Source organism: Biomphalaria glabrata, chromosome 6 (assembly GCF_947242115.1).
Source record: "Biomphalaria glabrata chromosome 6, xgBioGlab47.1, whole genome shotgun sequence".
Classification (NCBI taxonomy): domain Eukaryota; kingdom Metazoa; phylum Mollusca; class Gastropoda; family Planorbidae; genus Biomphalaria; species Biomphalaria glabrata.
Genome location: NC_074716.1, coordinates 14,392,825 through 14,410,148, shown reverse-complemented (window position 1 = coordinate 14,410,148; position 17,324 = coordinate 14,392,825). Strand labels below are relative to the sequence as shown.

Below are 17,324 nucleotides of genomic sequence, written 5' to 3'. Positions count from 1 at the left end.
ATACATCTGCTCTGGTATCCTAGAATTCCTAGTTATCAACAGACCTGACCTTACGCATCAGCTTATCATTCGCCTACATAAACGTGAGGAATTGAATGTACATTTGATTCCCTTTATACCAAGGGAGAAGAATGACTCACACAATGAAAGAAACATCATGAGATTGATGAACCAGCCCCCCCCTCCCCCAAAAAAATAAAAATTCTAAAAGTACATGTATATAAATTCACAAAATGTTATCAAGTTATTAAAAGCCTTTTATTTCATTGGTAATTAACATTACACACACAAAAGTTTTCCACACCAAACAGAAACAAAAGGATCAGTTTGTGTACAATGTGTGATTGTCATCTACTACAGGCCAGTCCAAGCTTTATGGTGTATCCACTGTACACAATACTATACATTTAGTAAAACATATAAAAAAAACTAATTAGTTAATTATCTTTAAGAATTAATTATTTTGTTTGGTATCGAACAAGGGAAAGAAATTTTACTAGACATGTGGTGGTAAAAGTTGAATTGGTCCCCTCTATACTTTGCAGAGAGAAATAGGTGGCCACTTTAAAGTTTCAAACTAACAATAGATAACTATAAAACCTATTTTCATACTTCGCTGGCATAGCGGTTAGGATGTTAGCTTGAGGTATTTTTTATAAATGCATTTCAAAAGCGATCAAGGTATAACATTCACCCTGATAATCCCTTCTTACCCCCCCCCCCCCCTTTTCCCAACTGGTCCAGACAAGTGATAGAATCACAGCGTAGTGAGAAAGCTAAGAGTATGAAACTACGCTAAACAAAAACAATTGGTAAAATTATTTCTAATCGTACATATTTATTATTGTTAGTCTAGATCTATTACAAATTTAATTACAAGATTGATTTAACTACTCTAAATATAAACTGTAAATAAAAAGGAGATTACTGTGAATAACCTCTAACATAAAAATCTTTAATACTATTATAATGTCACTTCTATGTAGACTTATATCATTAGAGCAGAGATTGGTGATTGTTTCAACAAAAACAAAGTAGCAATCATACAGTCTGATCTATTGCATGTTGACTTAGTTATTTTTAATTAAGTGTATCAGATCTACACAACAGAAGGCAGTGAAAAAATATAAGTGTATTGAAAACATCAGTACATTTTTTAAGCCAGTAAAATAAATCAACATTATTGGGCTTTTTTATCCTTTTGGTATATGCCGCCTTGATAATCTGGATCGTCCCCCTTGTAGATCAATTCTTTCATCATCTTTTGTCACAAGAACCTCCATTTCTTTAGAGTCCATTGTTTTTTTCAAAGCCTTCTTCTTCACCATTGCCATCATCTCACCAGAATCTAGGGATGGAACCTGACCTTTGACCCAGTGTGTCTGACCTTCATGACCCTGGACACGTTCTGATGATGTCCTTCTCATTCTACTTGACCTTTCTTTTAGCTTTTTTACAATTCTGGAGACTCCACCAGTTCTGCTAGACTGAGACTTTTTGGTGTTAGCCATTGTACGTAATTTGGACTGATGTAGTTTTTCACCTCTAAGTGTCGGTTTCATTTTTGGTGATTCCCTTCTAAGAGGAGTCTCATACATTTGAACATCTTCAACAACCATTTCATCCTCAAGGTTATCTAAATTATCTTCCCCTTTTGGCTTGTCTCTGGAAAGCACTTCTGTTCTCTCGAAATCCTCATCATTATCAGCAGCATCAAAAATTTGGGGGCCATTCAAATTATCCTCTTCGTCATCCTCTTGAAGATCATTCACAGGTGGATTTTTTCCTTCAGTATTCACCTGGCCATTGACCTGAAGATTTCCTTTATCTGTCTCTAGCTCTTTCTGCTCTTCATCATCTTCATCCCCATTATCAGGCTGGACATCTTCAACTTCAGGCTCATTATCAAAGTCTAGGTCAGTGTCCTCTTTGTTGTAGTTCATGAAGGGACTTCTTTGAAATTCACTGCTCGACATCTTGGGGCTGCAAATGAAAGCCACAAAATATTAATGGATTAAAATATATTTTTATATCCATGACTTTAAAAATAACTAACTTGTAAAAGAAAGCTAAATATTTACATCCATCAATTTTTAAATGGTATGAGAGTTTGTTGTTTTATTACATGAATATATATTTTTAACATGCACTTTGATGAAACATAAAGGAAACAAAATTAATAAAATGACTCTTAACTGAGATATTAAAATTAAAACAAATACACCTATGGTATTTCTACATTTAAGGATAATCTCAAAACTACGCTGAGTGAATTAATGAGTGAATATTACTTGGAAAGCTTAGGTAAAAAACTAAACCTTACCCAAAACACTGAGAAAACATTAATATTCTGATATGCCTTCAAGTTCAACTAACTTTTTACACAGGTATGAAGCAACAAGCCCATTTATAATCAACCACAATAAACAGAAAGAGAACTAGACCTCTATCAAGTTAAACTATCAAGTCTACCACAATAAACAGAAAGAGAACTAGACCTCTATCAAGTTAAACTATCAAGTCTCGACCTCTATCAAGTTAAACTATCAAGTCTACCACAATAAACAGAAAGAGAACTAGACCTCTATCAAGTTAAACTATCAAGTCTACCACAATAAACAGAAAGAGAACTAGATTTCTTTCAAGTTAAACTTCAATCCCTTACATCTACATCTATACTATACCTGGCTGATGTTTCTACACAACATGAGATGAAATTATTGATGCACATTTTGTTATCGTATTCTAGACGAAGTCTCTGAATGTATTTTCCAGCACTATGGTCACACTCTTTCCTGGCCCGTGCAGCTGTTCTACTAAATACAGAAGTTCCAGATCGTTCTCCAGCTTCACAACACTGACTCTTAAGACGGAGTCGCTCTATTTGTCTCTTGATTTCTGTAAAACAAAATTTAGGGTCTAATTAAGACCATACCTTATTGATTTTATTATTTCAAGTCTGACCAACCTAGAAAAGACTTATTTGCTGGTAAAAATCCCCATTTGGAAATTACTTCCCACCCAGTCTTTGCCATTTTTTTAAATATTTTGTTTCTTCCTAAAGAGCTCTGTATAAAGCCTAAGCCTTGGTCGGAAATCATTCTAGAAAGTTTCTCTGCTGATAAGTTAGTATTAGAAAATGAAATAGAAAGAGAATTTGAAAATGTACACAATATAATAAAAATATCTACAATACTTGTCTATTACTTAAATTTTCTATCTCATTGAAAAGCTCAAGTATACCATATATTTGTAAAAATTGAAACATAAAATATACATAGCCAAAAATTAATATATATACTACTAATAAATTACATTATAAAAAGTAACTTTGCATTTATATAAATTTACTTTTTAAGGTCTTTTCAACGGATGATCCTCCTTCAAGATCATCTTTCAAGTAATCGCCTTCCATGCTATCCAACACACCAACTTTCTTTTCACCACTAGAGCGCTCTTTCTTTTTTCTCTCCTTGGACCCATAATAATCTACTGAACCAACTTTTTTCTCTGCGCTGGAAAGGCTCTTTGTGTTTTTCTCTGAAAACTCATCAAAATATTTGTCTGTAGACTTTCTTTCCGAGCTTGTGCGAGGTTTCAGTTTTCTCTCCAGGCCGACAGATTGTTCTCTGTGAATGTTCTTTTTCTCTGCACTTCCTCTGCTTTTGATTTTTTTCTCAATGCTGTCTCGGTTCAAAGTCTTAGGACTTTCTTCCTCTGAAGTTGAAAGACTGTTTCGAAGGCTGGCTGAGGGCCTATCCCCTGCGTAGTCTGATTCCCGACTGCTGCCACCTGGAATTTTGATCTTAATTTTGTGTCCTAAATCCTCTCTTACTGGCTGGTCATTGGTGGTGTCAGCATTCTTTGGTTGTGTATGAAATACCACCGATTTCAGCAGTTTCACTACCTCATGGTCCTGTAGCATAGTTAAAAAAAAAATATTCAGAAAACATTTAAAGCTTTCAAATCATGAGCAAGAAACATTTTTTTTTTAAATAGAGAAATATTTGTAAAATAGAAAATCAAAATCTCAAAATCTTGAAAGCTATCAAATAATTTAGACTTATTAAGGACAGCCTGAAATAAGTAGCTTAGCTTGGTAAATTTTTACCAATTGGTTACTCCTGTTGTTTTATCCAGCCTAAGGAACATCAAATGAAATATAGGGTATAGTTGATTAGAAAGTAATTGTTGCTTTTTAGTTTAGTGTTCTCCCTTTCTTTTATCTAATATATATTTATATGTATAAGATTTACTATCTTATGCATATCCTGTTTCCTGTCTGAAAAGTTAGTCTGTCTTGACTACTAGACACTCTGAGATAGATTGATCTCAAAGTACAACCAAATGGGAAAAAAAAAGAATCACCAAATTAAAGTGGTTCTAAGGTGCAAGAAAAAAGTTTTACATTTCATTGGCAATTTTTCTTCCTAAATGTGCCTAGTGATAAAAAGATCACTGTCCTCTTTATATTTTTTCTTTAAATCAATGCCCAGTGTTTAAAAGAAAATATTTTCAAAGCAAACCTTAGAGTCTGTGGTAAAATCAGCCAGGTCATTCACTGGGTCTGTATCATCCAATGAGTAATCTAAATAAGTTGCATTTATTGTTTCTTTGGTTATTTCACTTTTCTCACTAAAGCACTTGTACCTGTGCTCACCTGAGATAAATCAATGGGATCAAACAGTCCAAGTTAAGTACACACAATTTGTATTTATATTTATGGGCGCGGTGGCTAAAGTCTAATTAACAAATATAGGCTAATGTTTGAAACTAAATTTAAAACTAGATTTAGATTTAGTTTAGATAACCTAGGTTAACACATATATCAGTCACCAAAATGAACAATCACATGACAGCCATAAATAAAACAATTTTTAAAAACCATCATGTGATAAGCATTGTCGATACAAATTAGGTCGTAAGTTGTATAGAAGAGATAGGGAATAACGTTGCTCAATGTTGTTTGTTTTTTTTTTGTTTTTTTTTTTTTGTTTACAATTGGAGAGTGAGAGATATTGTAGTAGGGCTAGTAAATCATAGAAATCTACCATTTTAATGTAAAATTTTTCAATATTTTGTAGGTTAGTCAAAGCTGAATAAAATGTCCAAATCAGATGGGATGTAATAACTCTACTTTTATCAGACATGAACCTGTTAGTTTTAATTACTGTAGAAAGACAAAACATTTAGACTGATCCATGTAGATGTTACTTTGAGAATGGCAATACTAAATACTAAAATAGGTATTCTGATGTATTCTAGAAAACTTAATTGACATTAACATTATTCATGCAAGTTCTCTAGGTCAAGAGTCAATTATTTCTTTCTGTTTGAGAACAAAATTTGTTTACATGTAATCTAGCATTAAAAACACACTTAAATTTAGAGAACTTAATTACTAATGCATCTAGTATTGACCAAAGTGTATGTATCAGTTTACCTTTTATTTAATCGCCCTGTCTTGTATTATATTATTAGCCTACTAATATAAATTATTGTCATAGTTCTAGGCCTAGGGTAGGCTATGACTTATCAGATCTCTAGACCTCTACATGACACTACGTTAGTGACTAAGACTAAGTGACTAATGACACTTTTTGACAGACTGTCTATCACTCTACTATCAATGGCTACTCCTATGCCTATGCTATGTATGACTATGTCACTGTAGTCTGTGCCACTAAACATTTTGCAATTGAATTAGGTAAAGTAAAGATCTAGGGTGAAATGATAACAGTGTGATTTTATACCATTACCTAAGTGATAACAGCAGTGTGACTCTCTATTACGCATATGTGCATTTCGAAATGTAGCAAAAGGAATATCCACAGTGCCATATGCACAGAACTTATCAATACGTCTACGTCTGTTGTCACCCAAACACTCCAACCTGTCTGCCAGATTTTTCTGAAATTGAATGTTTAATATTTGAATTTTCATCACTATTTAAACTCTTTTTTAGACACGCTCTTGAAGTTGAACTAACTACAACAATGTAGACTATTTTTTTGTGTGTAGACTATTGGAAAGATAGAGAAAGGGGGGGGGGGCATTACAGATAAAGAAAGAGACATACAAAGAGAGAGGAATCACAGATGAAGAAAGAGACAGGCAGAGAGAGATAAACACACAGAGAGAAAGAGGGAGACAAAGAAGAAAGACAAGTTTGAGCCGAGACGAAAATGACTACTGAAAGCAGTGCCGCACCGATGGAAACGTAGGTGGTGCAGGACCATAGGGGCGCCAAAATGGGTATCAAAACACTATTATAAAATATATGTATATATTTATATATACATATATATTTCTGTCACATCATTTAACTTTGTATTGCTTTCTGGTGATTGTTCTAATTCAAGTTTGAATTATGTACATACATAAAAGGTGGGGACGCCGACATGCTTTGCTGCCCAGGGCGCCTGGAACCCTCGGTACGCCACTGATTCTACAGATAAATAAATAATGCAGATGTGTTTATCAGACATTTACTTTCCTAATACCATGCAGGAGTAAGAGCTTCTTTTATTAATCAGTAATGGAGAATCCAATGGCACTCATGAAAACTCAGGATCGGAAAATTACCACACTATGATCAGATTGAGAAGCTTTAAGAAAATCATCACGATTTAGTTTCCAACCAGTGTCCATAAGGCACGATGACCTCATAGTCAGTGCCAAACCAGCAAATGTTAAATAGGACGGTGCTTAGTCTAGTCACAAATTTACATATACAGATGTATCATAAAGAACGTGAATCTTGTTCTGATGCCATCAAGAAAATCGCGTTGTTTTAAATCATTTCCGGGGGCGCGGTCGTTTGGCTTCCGAACATGGGGTCCCAGGTTCGAATCCAGGTGAAGACTGGGATTTGAATTTCCGGCGCCCCTGGGGAAAGTATAAAGACGGTTGGTCATTGTGCTGGCCACATAACACCCTTCTCATTCACCACTGGCCAAAGAAACAGATGACCTCAACATCACCTGCCCTATAGATCGCAAGGTCTGAAAGGAGAACTTAACTTTACTTATATATCAACTCATTGTCCTGATGCAATGCACTGCAATACATTGTTGGAATTACATAAAATATGTTGCTAGTAAACCCACTTCCAAAATATTAGCTACTTACATCTTCAACAAAACAAAAATATCGTTAAGACTGGAACAAAGGTTCAAGACAAATAAATCAATACATAATAAATCTATTTAAAATGAAAGATAACTCTAACCTTTTGGCAGCACTCAATGTTGTGGGTTCTTCTAAACTCCATGTCCATCAGTAAGTTAAATTTGTCCATGGTCTTAGCGTCTAGTCCATGTCGGCTGAGGAAAGCTGGACTATCGATGACAGCTTGGGCATTTTTGAGATTGATGGCCGTGCACATTGCCTCCATGTAGTGACTTCTGGTAAGCTGAGAAACATTGTTAGAAACTACATTTAATATGCAGTCAGTCAGTAAAGCCTATGTATATATATAGATAGATAGACAGACAGACCGACAATAGTCATGCAATCTTACCCTCTCTTTAACACACACTGTCTGTGACAGTTGTCCATTCTTCGTGGATTTCGCGTCCATGTAGTAAACATTATTTTGATCAACAACCTGCACCCTGGAGATGAAGTTCAGTTCTGTAAAGTCTTTCATCTTACAACATAAAGCATACATTAAATTTTTTTTTTTACTGTTTGAGCCTAATTATTAGGCCTACTAACCTCGGAATGAGGCTCGGAATACCTTTTTTTTTGTTGTCTAATTTATGTTAAGTGATGAAATATTGTTGGCACCTACTTTAATTAGCTTATTGTGTAAACTGCTTAAGCACACATACACAATGTTTTTATCCTTCAAATGAGTGTATTAAGAATATTTAAAAGAAATTATTTCGTCTATTTTTTTTTGTATTTTAACCAGTAGGCCTATAACAAGCCAATTACTACTTTAAAAATACTGAGCACTGGCTGGAGGACATGCAACATTGAGCCAAGTGACATACTGCACTCCGTCCTAATCTTCAGATTCGAAGACAACTCCTATTATAGCCTATAGTTTTATGTTATTTAAACATGTTGACCTTGGTCCAATAGCTTGAGGTGTTTCTTATAATTTGGGACGCGCTTGCCCGGGGAGGGGAGCAGTTTGGTATTAATTACGGTCAATGGGGCGCGAAGGCGTTTCATTTATTTTTTCAAGAGAAAAAATTTATTTGCATTGTATTTACAATTCCATACTTGAAATATAACTCAAGTAAAAATCACGTTATACAAATGTTACAATTAAAAGAATTTAATCAATAGATATCGTTTTATATATATTAGGAAGGACCTTTTGTAATGTATATCTTTTTTTTTAGAAAGGTGTCTGTAACAAGAAAGATTTTCAAATGTTGTGTTTTTTGTGAAGAAAACTCAAAACTACGCGATTCTCTCCGTCTTTCAGATTGTTCAAAGTTACCCAAAGTGTTGTACACTCGTATTGCTGACGTACTTTGTTGGCAAAACAAACTGCTAAATGGCGCCATGTTTAACACGAAAATGATCTAAAACCATTCACGCCAATCACAGAAGTAGGCTTGTGTGCGCTCTATGTAGCTCGAATGTCTAGCATCGCCTCTTTCTTTGACTTACTTTGACCTGCGTATTTTTATTTTTTCTTTACATGCATTTCTGCTACTCAACATGCATGAGGGTCGCTGGGGCTTCGCCCTGAACTTACAGTACTACCCCCAAAATAAGGGTAAGGGGGGGGGCGTAAAATTTTTCGTCTAGGGGTCGTCAGAAGTAAACCTTTGAGAAACAGGCCTATAATGTTATTTTATTAAGACAAGTATAACCTCTAGAGCTGTTTTATAAGACTAGTATAGCCTATAAATAGCGTAGATTTGTTTCGATAAGTAACTGTAGTATAAAAAGTGTAGTATAACTTATAATTTTGCATTCAGCTCACCTGAAATGGACACAGCCACAAAATGGAGGTCTCCAAGTAAGAGATGGTGTGTCAAGAGTTGCCTTGTCTGTCGCGGTTTCCAGAATGTATGTGCACTGATCGTCCTTGTTGTCTGTGTAGTCTTTATCACTAAACACAAACTCCCCAGCACCGCACGCGTCAATGGTATCAGCTGTGATTTTGACGGACTGGAAAGGTCTTAGGGGATCCTTGCTGGACACATGAACTGAGCGCATGAAACAACAAAAATATAAAGAGTTTAAATAGAAGTATATATTCTTTAAAGTGGATTCTATTTAAATTTATAGATATATTTATGTGGCGCTTTCCGGCAAATAGATTCACCTTATTTGTTGGCACAAAAGTCATGGAGAAAAATTAGAAGGTTGACATTCATTTTATTAGGATCTACTGGGAGATGGTTTTTAAGTTACTCAACTAGCTTAACTGGCTAATCCATAGACTTATATATACTATGGGCTAATCTCTTACGAGATTAAATGAAGATTGTGAAGATATGTTTATTGTAAACTTTACTAGCTAAAAAAAATGGCTGGTCTACGAGGCTAAATTCACACGGTTGGGACAAAAAAAAACAAGCGTAGAAAGTATGAAAATATCTTCACAAAATTTTATGGCGAATTTAAACAATTTCATAACATCAGTGCAATTATAAAGATTAAAACATTTAATTCGGAATGCAACTTAAATTAATTAAACTCACAATCCCTAAAAATTGTTTCTAAATGTTCTAAAATTGAAGTTCTACTGAAATCCAGTTTTTCAAAATGGATTATCTCATGCTCAGAGAATTTTTGCAATGTTTGCATTTTATTATGCATCTATTTATCAAAAGTAGTTTTTCTTTCAACGATGAAGTTTCGATTCACTGTTTATGATAAGTAGTTCTACCTCCAAGCTAGACGTTCAACTCAGCATCATAAATCTATCAGTTTAATTTTGATCTCATAAAATTGTTTCCTCGCAAATTCAATAATAAAAAAAAAAAAAAACTAATTTTGGGCAATCAGTATTTTTTTCCTTTTAGTGTTCGACCGCTACTTAAAAATAGTTTTCCCTTGACTGTTGAAGTGCAGACGACAAAAGGTTACTGGCTTTTCGGGGGAATTCTATGAAAGTTCGTTTGTTTCATTTCTCGCCTAATGAAAAGACTTAGAAGAACAGTACTAAAAAATATTAAAGGTCTATAAATAACCTTGGTGATAATGACATTAATGACTGAAAAAAAAAATTAATGGCCAAGATTGTATAAGGGAAAGAACAACACAATTATTGCCACATTGTTTAATACTGCAAGCTTTATCTCCCTTTTTCTATATGAAAAAAAAAAAGTAATTAATGACCTCTAATTAGTTTATTCATTTTTTTTATTGATTCGTGTGTTGTAATAGACAATGGATAATCCTGCACAGTTTCATCTTGATCCAAGAATGGAAAGCGGGAAGAGTCATGTGTAGGCCTACAAGATTTCTACTAGACAGACAGAGTTAATTTAAGCTTTGTAAAAAGTATGGAGACTTTTGGTTGTCATTGATGACCTCTTCAGTCTTCTTTAGAGACAGTCCCATGGTCCTCTTTGTTTTAGAGATGTTTAGGTCAGTGCCTATCAGCCCTTTTTTTCCCTCCCAAATAATTCTTAAGTAGACTTTTTTAAAATAGTAGTTTCTCTTCCTTTCTACCACTCCTTTATCTTTAGCTCCTCATTCAACACACACACACAAGTACAGATAATGTTAAGATGACCTTCTTTTTTGTCATCACTTGCCAGTTTGCCAGTACTCCCCCCTCCCTCCCTGGTAGGCATTGCCCATATTAAAAAATCGGTTTGTTTGATTGGCCCCTCAGTTATCGGTCACTAAGAGGAGTACCCGATTTTTTTTTTTAAGTTGAGGTACGATCTCACCATAGACGTAGGGTGCAAAGTCTAAAAAACTAAAGCTGCAGGCGTCAGTAAGTTTGGTGTTCTCCAGAGCGGTTCGCACCCCTCCCAACCCTAGCGGTTCACTTGAGTAAAACGAATTTTTTTATCTAACCATTGTTATTTTTTTACTTTCTGAAATTTGTTTAGCTTAAGTTTGGAAAAGGGCATCCTCCTTGGTGCTTGTATCAATTCACTCTGTCTGTCTGGCCAAAGTTTGTACACATTATTTCTCCGACATCCTATTTCGGATCAAGCGGAAATTTTGCACAATTATTTCTTTTACCTTACAGCACAATCAATTTAAAAAATTGACAGTTTAGTTAATTAAGTATTAGTAATAATTATTTTGTTTGGTAACTCAAGTAAGGAAAAGAAATAGTACTTGATTGAAGTGGTGATATAAGCTAAATTAGTCCTCTTTATAGATTGTCGTCTGAGGCTCAATACAAATTTAATTACAAGGCTGATCCAAAATAATTGATACACTTACTATAAGCTTTTTTTTTTAAGTTTTTTTTTTATTTTGCTTGCTTTGTTACTTATATTTTTATTTAAAGTAATCTCATTTGCATTTCTTTAAAGTTTAGGTTTAGCGCATAGACTTATATATTATAGATATAGTATATAGCGTTTCTGCAGTTTTATTTTAAAAGTCTCTGCATGAAAGGTGTCTTTTGACATCAAGAAATAACTTCTATCTAGTCACTGTGCATTATGAATATCTCTCTCTCTCTCTCTCTCTCTCTCTCTCTCTCTCTCTCTCTATATATATATATATATATATATATATATATATATATATATATATATATATATATATATATATATATATATATATATATATATATATATATATATGCTACACCACTTTTAAGAAGAACATTAAGACCTACTTGTTTAAAACTTTTTTAGATTAACTGCTATGCTAGTATTCGTGCTTTTGTTTGTAATGTTGTTACAGCGCCTTGAGCCTACATTCTATCTAGTCACTGTGCATTATGAATCTCTCTCTCTCTCTCTCTCTCTCATGCACACCACCTCTATCTTAGGATGGCTGCCTGGTCGTGCGGTTTGCGCTGTGGACTGTCGTTCGTCTTATAGATAGTTCCGAGTTCAAACCCTACCCGCTGCCATCCCACGTCGTCCTGCGGGAGATTTGGCCTAGAAAGTAAATTATCCTCAACTCTGAGGGAACATCCGAAACATGGGAAACATTTACAAACATTTTATATGCTGTTAATATGAAGATATAAGATAGTTAATTATACCAAGAAATTACACCTCTATATTCAATGTTATACCTCTATTAGTATATGTAAAAATGAAAATATAAGACAATCTATTACACTATGATAACTATACCTCTGTATTGACTATGTCCCACGTGACTGTCTTTAAAAAAGTGTTCATCAAAGTGGAGGTGATACAGAGGCTGGTTTGGTTTGAGTTCATTGATACCTCGAACGCTTGAATTCGGTTCAAGAGATTCCAAACATTTCGATTCATCAGCACGAACTGAAAAAAAAAAAGATCTATCAGTAAATCTGAGATAAAGTCCATCAATGTCTGGGGTTAACACGATCACAATATATATATATATATATATATGTATTCATAATATTCAATGTATTATGAATCTCTCTCGCACCTCATTGAGTGACTGGGGGTGTGGTAGACGCTTTGGTCTGTCGTCAAAATGATCCCGAGTTTGAACCTGCCAGATTCTATCGTCCTGCAGGACGTCCGGACGTAATGATCTAAAATCTCTGAAGGAGTGTCCGAAACAAAGCCTGATTATTTCAATACCTCTATTTCACTTGAATCTTCCTGAAAATTTATAATTGGGTTGGAGAAACCTGGGTGGACACGGATCTTGAAAAAGGCTCTTAAAATTCTCCTAGGAATTAGAAAGTTGCTGTATATCATTGGAAACAAATTTCTAGCTCGTTGGCCACAATGAGAAAACTCTAGTTTAAATATTACAATAGCTCGAGGTAAAAAAAAAAAATTGGCAAAAGAACGAGAAAAAAATGTATCTTAAACGGTCTATACGTCTTTGAGTATTTTTGGCATTCATTAAAGAGTTATAGAGATTAATGTTCAGGAAAATTGTGCGCATCGTATTCTAAGTTTGGCTCTAAAGGCCTATCATTAGAATATGATAAGGTTTAGGCCAAGTAGATCTTTACATTCACTTTACCAGGATTCTTTCACGGAGGGAAGGGGGGATGGGGCGAGGCAAAAAAAAATATTCCTTTGTTTTTTAATCTAACATCTCTTAGTTAAGGGGGGAAAATCACTTTATAAGTTGTATAATGGATGTCTTTTTTTTTTTAAATGTATTTTTAATCTTTTTCTGAAAATTTCTCCCAGAGGTCAGGAGTTTAACAGCGTGGTACATCTTAATTTGGGGAAATTTTCTGATTTGCTTATTCGCTGTTGTCCATTGTAGACTACACCCAGGCCTATATGTTGAGATCAGTATGTCAATTTGATGTAAAGTTGCAGTTTAAAATTCTGATAGTTCTAATCTAAAAATGTATTGTTTGCGATTTGCTGCTAGCTCTAGCAGTTAAAGTAATTATAAATATAATGAAGTGTTTATGACAGCCTTTTCTGGCCCAAAGAGTAAGAGCTACGATCAAACCTAGTAGCAAACTGCTTGATTTTACTGACGTCTATATATTTTTGGTTTTCAAAGAAGCAATCTACTATATATTTGTACGTTACCAGTCACTGATTCATTGATCGCGAGATCTCTTCGTAGGCCTACACAGGTTTCTTTTACCTACTAGACGCTCACAAAGAACAGTTTTTGACAGAATCGCAACCTTGGGACCGCTATTCGCGAACAATCAAGATATAGATGTAGAAAGGAGAAAAGGAATGTGTATGAAGGACTTTTTGTTGTTGGCCGGGGGGGGGGGGGATAAGTAAAAGTGCTACTAAAATCAACGAGCCCAAAATATGAGAGCCTGTATGTGTCCGGGGCGCATTATGAGGTGGGTCTTTTTAAATCAAGCCTATGTGGGAAAAATTACGATGCGTAGGTAAAAAAAAAATGGGGTCTCCAGAGCTGATTCTCTATTATGGTAAAGACTTGTACATTTATTTATTTTTTGGCTTACAACAAATGATAAGAACAATAGCGTCATGAAAAAAAAGAACTTTTGTCATGAAGTTTTTAATACTAATTATCATTGACCTCCAGCTGTCTCCTTCTGAAGCTGCCTACAACCAGGTGCTCTCTTCTATGTCAGTTAAAGCAAGTTGGCGCCTAAGCTGGTCTTTAAAGCTTTTCTGTGGGGCACCTCTGTTACGTCGACCACCTTTCAGCTCACCAAAAGAGACTGCTCTGGCATACGTTTGTCCTCCATATGAGAAGCCTTATTATTATTATCATTGTTATAAAAGGAAAATGTAGCAGTTTGCAGGTAGCAGTTTGCATGAATGAATACATAAATGAATGTTTCAAATGAGTGAATTAGTGAACAAAGAAATAAAATTACTTACCGGTAACAACAAATGTCAAAGCTACAAGCATCAAAAACACTATCTTTAAGTGGAAATACATTGTTGGTTTCATCTGCTATTAAGACTACTAAATGTCACTTAAAACTTTAACTATCTCAGATTTGAGTGTTGTTTTTACAAGAACATGACCAAGTAGCGCTAACTAACAATGTGACTACCTCTAAGCTAGATCCCCCCAGCTACTATGAGGGTCATAAGATAGGAGCAACGCTGTGTTAATCTTCTACACTAAAGTTGAATGGAGCTAAACCTCTGGAATTTTATTGGTCGAGGCCTTGTACTAGAACGTCTGCACGGGGGAAGGGGGTGGAGTTGTGAAAGTGACCCCATTTATAAATATTGTTTTGCAGAGACTTAAAAAGAAAAAAAAATCGGTTGTGGAATAAGTTTGCAAGGTGACGTTGGGGCGGGGAGGGAGGTACGGGAGTTTATCAACCCTGACATCAGTGACGGCAAAAGGCGGATAATGTTACAACGGCGTTCACTTATGATAGGAATTTTTTTTTAACTTGTAGCGTCTTTTATTTTATTCCTTCCAGAATTACAAGGGCGGCGCATTTATTATATTTTTTACAGCCATAAAAATGAAAGTTTAGGAAAAAATACTTTTTATGCATTTTATGATGTAGTAAATTTTTTTCAACTCTATTTGTAGATTACACATTAAAATTAAATAAAACTATTTGCCTCTGGTTTTCTAAAAATCTAGAGGAATATCAACAAATGCTGTAAAAAAAATAGTTAAAATATCATCTATATGTTATTTGTAGGAATGCAAATTTGAAAAAGTAAAGTTCCCGTTTCAGGCCGTCTGTTTCTGTGACCCACGGTTAACGAGGGTGTCATGTGACCAGGAATATTCGAAATGTTGTGCATTTAAAAAGACAAATAAATAATACACAATTTAATTCATTTAAACTATTTTCACTTCTATATTACTCTGTTTGTCTCCTTTAAGAACTTATATCACGCCTAGTGTATGTAAATAAATTGTATGTAAATAAATAATACACAATTTAATTCATTTAAACTATTTTTAGTTCTATGCTACTCTATTTGTCACCTTTAAGAACTTATATCACGCCTATTGTATGTAAATAAATTGTATGTAAATAAATAATACACAATTTAATTCATTTAAACTATTTTTAGTTCTATGTTACTCTATTTTTCACCTTTAAGAACTTTTATCAGGACTAGTCTATGTCTGCCTAAGTGTGTGTATTGGGATGGGGGGATGAGATTTCGGGGGGGGGGGGGGAGGAGGGTTTCTGGATGCGCCATTATCGTGTCTTACTTTGTAGTTTGGGTCACTTGTTCACACTTAAGGGCACCAGGTAAACAGGTAACACATTGCAGACATGTCTACTGACAAGAAGGTCATCACTTATGTTGGTGTCCTAAATAGATCTGGACCAGCCAAGTGTGAAGTCACTAAGACTGTAGTTCTCATGGTCTTGGTGGGCGAAATAGGGTGGTATGATGATGAATGCAGACAAACTATAGAAGAGAAGAACAATGCCCGAATGATAATGCTACAGAGAGAAACCAGGAACACTAGACAGCAATACAATGAAGCAAGAAGAAGGGCCACAAAAGTTGTAAGAAAGAAAAAACGGGAATGGGAAAAGTCCAAGATTACTCAAATTGAGGAACTAACAAAGGAGGGAGACATGAGAGGAATGTATATGAAAATTAAAGATGAAAAGAACGGACTTCAAGCTAGATCACACATGTGTGAGAACAAAGATGGTCAGCTTATTTCAGAAAACAGCAGGGTCATTGAGAGATGAGCTGAATACTTTGAGGAGATCCTAAATACCACTGAAGATGGAGACAATGGAGAATATGAACTGCCACATGGGGGACCAGATCCCTTAGTGAACCCTCCAACACTCATTGAAACATCAGAAATAATTAGGACCATGAAGAATCACAAAGCACCAGGAGAGGACCAAATCACAGCAGAACTAATTAAATATGGAGGGAAAGACTTACATTCCCAAATACACAGACTAATATCAAGAATTTGGGAAGAAGAAGTAATACCAACAGAATGGGAAACGGCTCTTATAACCCCAATACACAAAAAAGGATCCAAGTTAAAGTGCTGTAATTACAGAGGAATCTCCCTACTAAATGTGACTTATAAGATACTGTCTAGGCTTATAACTAAGAGACTTGGAAAATATTCAGAAGAAATCTTAGGTGACTATCAATGTGGTTTCAGACCCAACAAATCCACAACCGACCACATCTTCACTAAGATGTATACTAGAAAAATGCCATGAATACAACATACCAATCCATCAACTCTTTATAGACTATAAAATGGCTTATGACAGTATCAGAAGGAAATACCTATATGACACTCTACAGGATTTTGGAATACCCAACAAGCTGACAAGACTTATACATATGACATTAAACAACTCAAAAAGCAAAGTCATAATACAAGGAGAACACTCACGGGAATTTAGGATTAAACGAGGATTAAGACAAGGACACGCACTTTCCTGCATGCTTTTCAATTTAACACTGGAGAGAGTTATAAGAAATATACACATAAACACAAGGGGAACTATTACTAACTACTTCAGGAGAGAAAACATGGGTCCACAACCAACTGGGACGATATACAGCCAACCTCTACAATACCTTGCTTATGCCGATGACATTGCCTTATTGGGTAAAGAAACCTCTGACATTGCTAGAGCCTTCATACAACTAGAAGAAGCATCTCGACCAGCAGGACTTGAGGTCAATGACAGTAAAACCAAGTACATCACAATGACAAGAGACAATCAAACAGAGGGACAAAATATCAAAATCAAAGACCACGAATTTGAAAACGTCCAAACTTTCAAATATCTAGGAAGTACTATTAATTTCAAAAAT

At 34.9% G+C, this 17,324-nt stretch overlaps 1 protein-coding gene across 1 annotated transcript; it reads right to left on the bottom strand.

Annotated features, from left to right (window-relative positions):
- Positions 1 to 236: 236 nt before the first annotated feature.
- Positions 237 to 14,681, bottom strand: LOC106052649 (uncharacterized). Its single transcript, XM_013208077.2, has 10 exons — positions 14,406 to 14,681; positions 12,255 to 12,407; positions 8,951 to 9,176; positions 7,523 to 7,616; positions 7,232 to 7,414; positions 5,760 to 5,910; positions 4,527 to 4,660; positions 3,352 to 3,916; positions 2,685 to 2,898; positions 237 to 1,983 (listed from the first exon to the last, which is right to left on the bottom strand). Exons 1-10 carry the CDS (start codon positions 14,476 to 14,478, stop codon positions 1,194 to 1,196), a joined length of 2,583 nt encoding a protein of 860 aa, XP_013063531.2. The 5' UTR covers positions 14,479 to 14,681; the 3' UTR covers positions 237 to 1,193.
- Positions 14,682 to 17,324: the final 2,643 nt, after the last annotated feature.

Coding starts and splice junctions, on each gene's coding strand:
- LOC106052649 (XM_013208077.2), bottom strand. CDS start 14,478: ATGAAACCAACAATGTATTTCCACTTAAAGATAGTGTTTTTGATGCTT. Junction 5,911..7,231: donor ACATTGAGTGCTGCCAAAAG/GTTAGAGTTATC, acceptor ATTCAATTTCAG/AAAAATCTGGCAGACAGGTT. Junction 4,661..5,759: donor ACACTGCTGTTATCACTTAG/GTAATGGTATAA, acceptor GATTTATCTCAG/GTGAGCACAGGTACAAGTGC.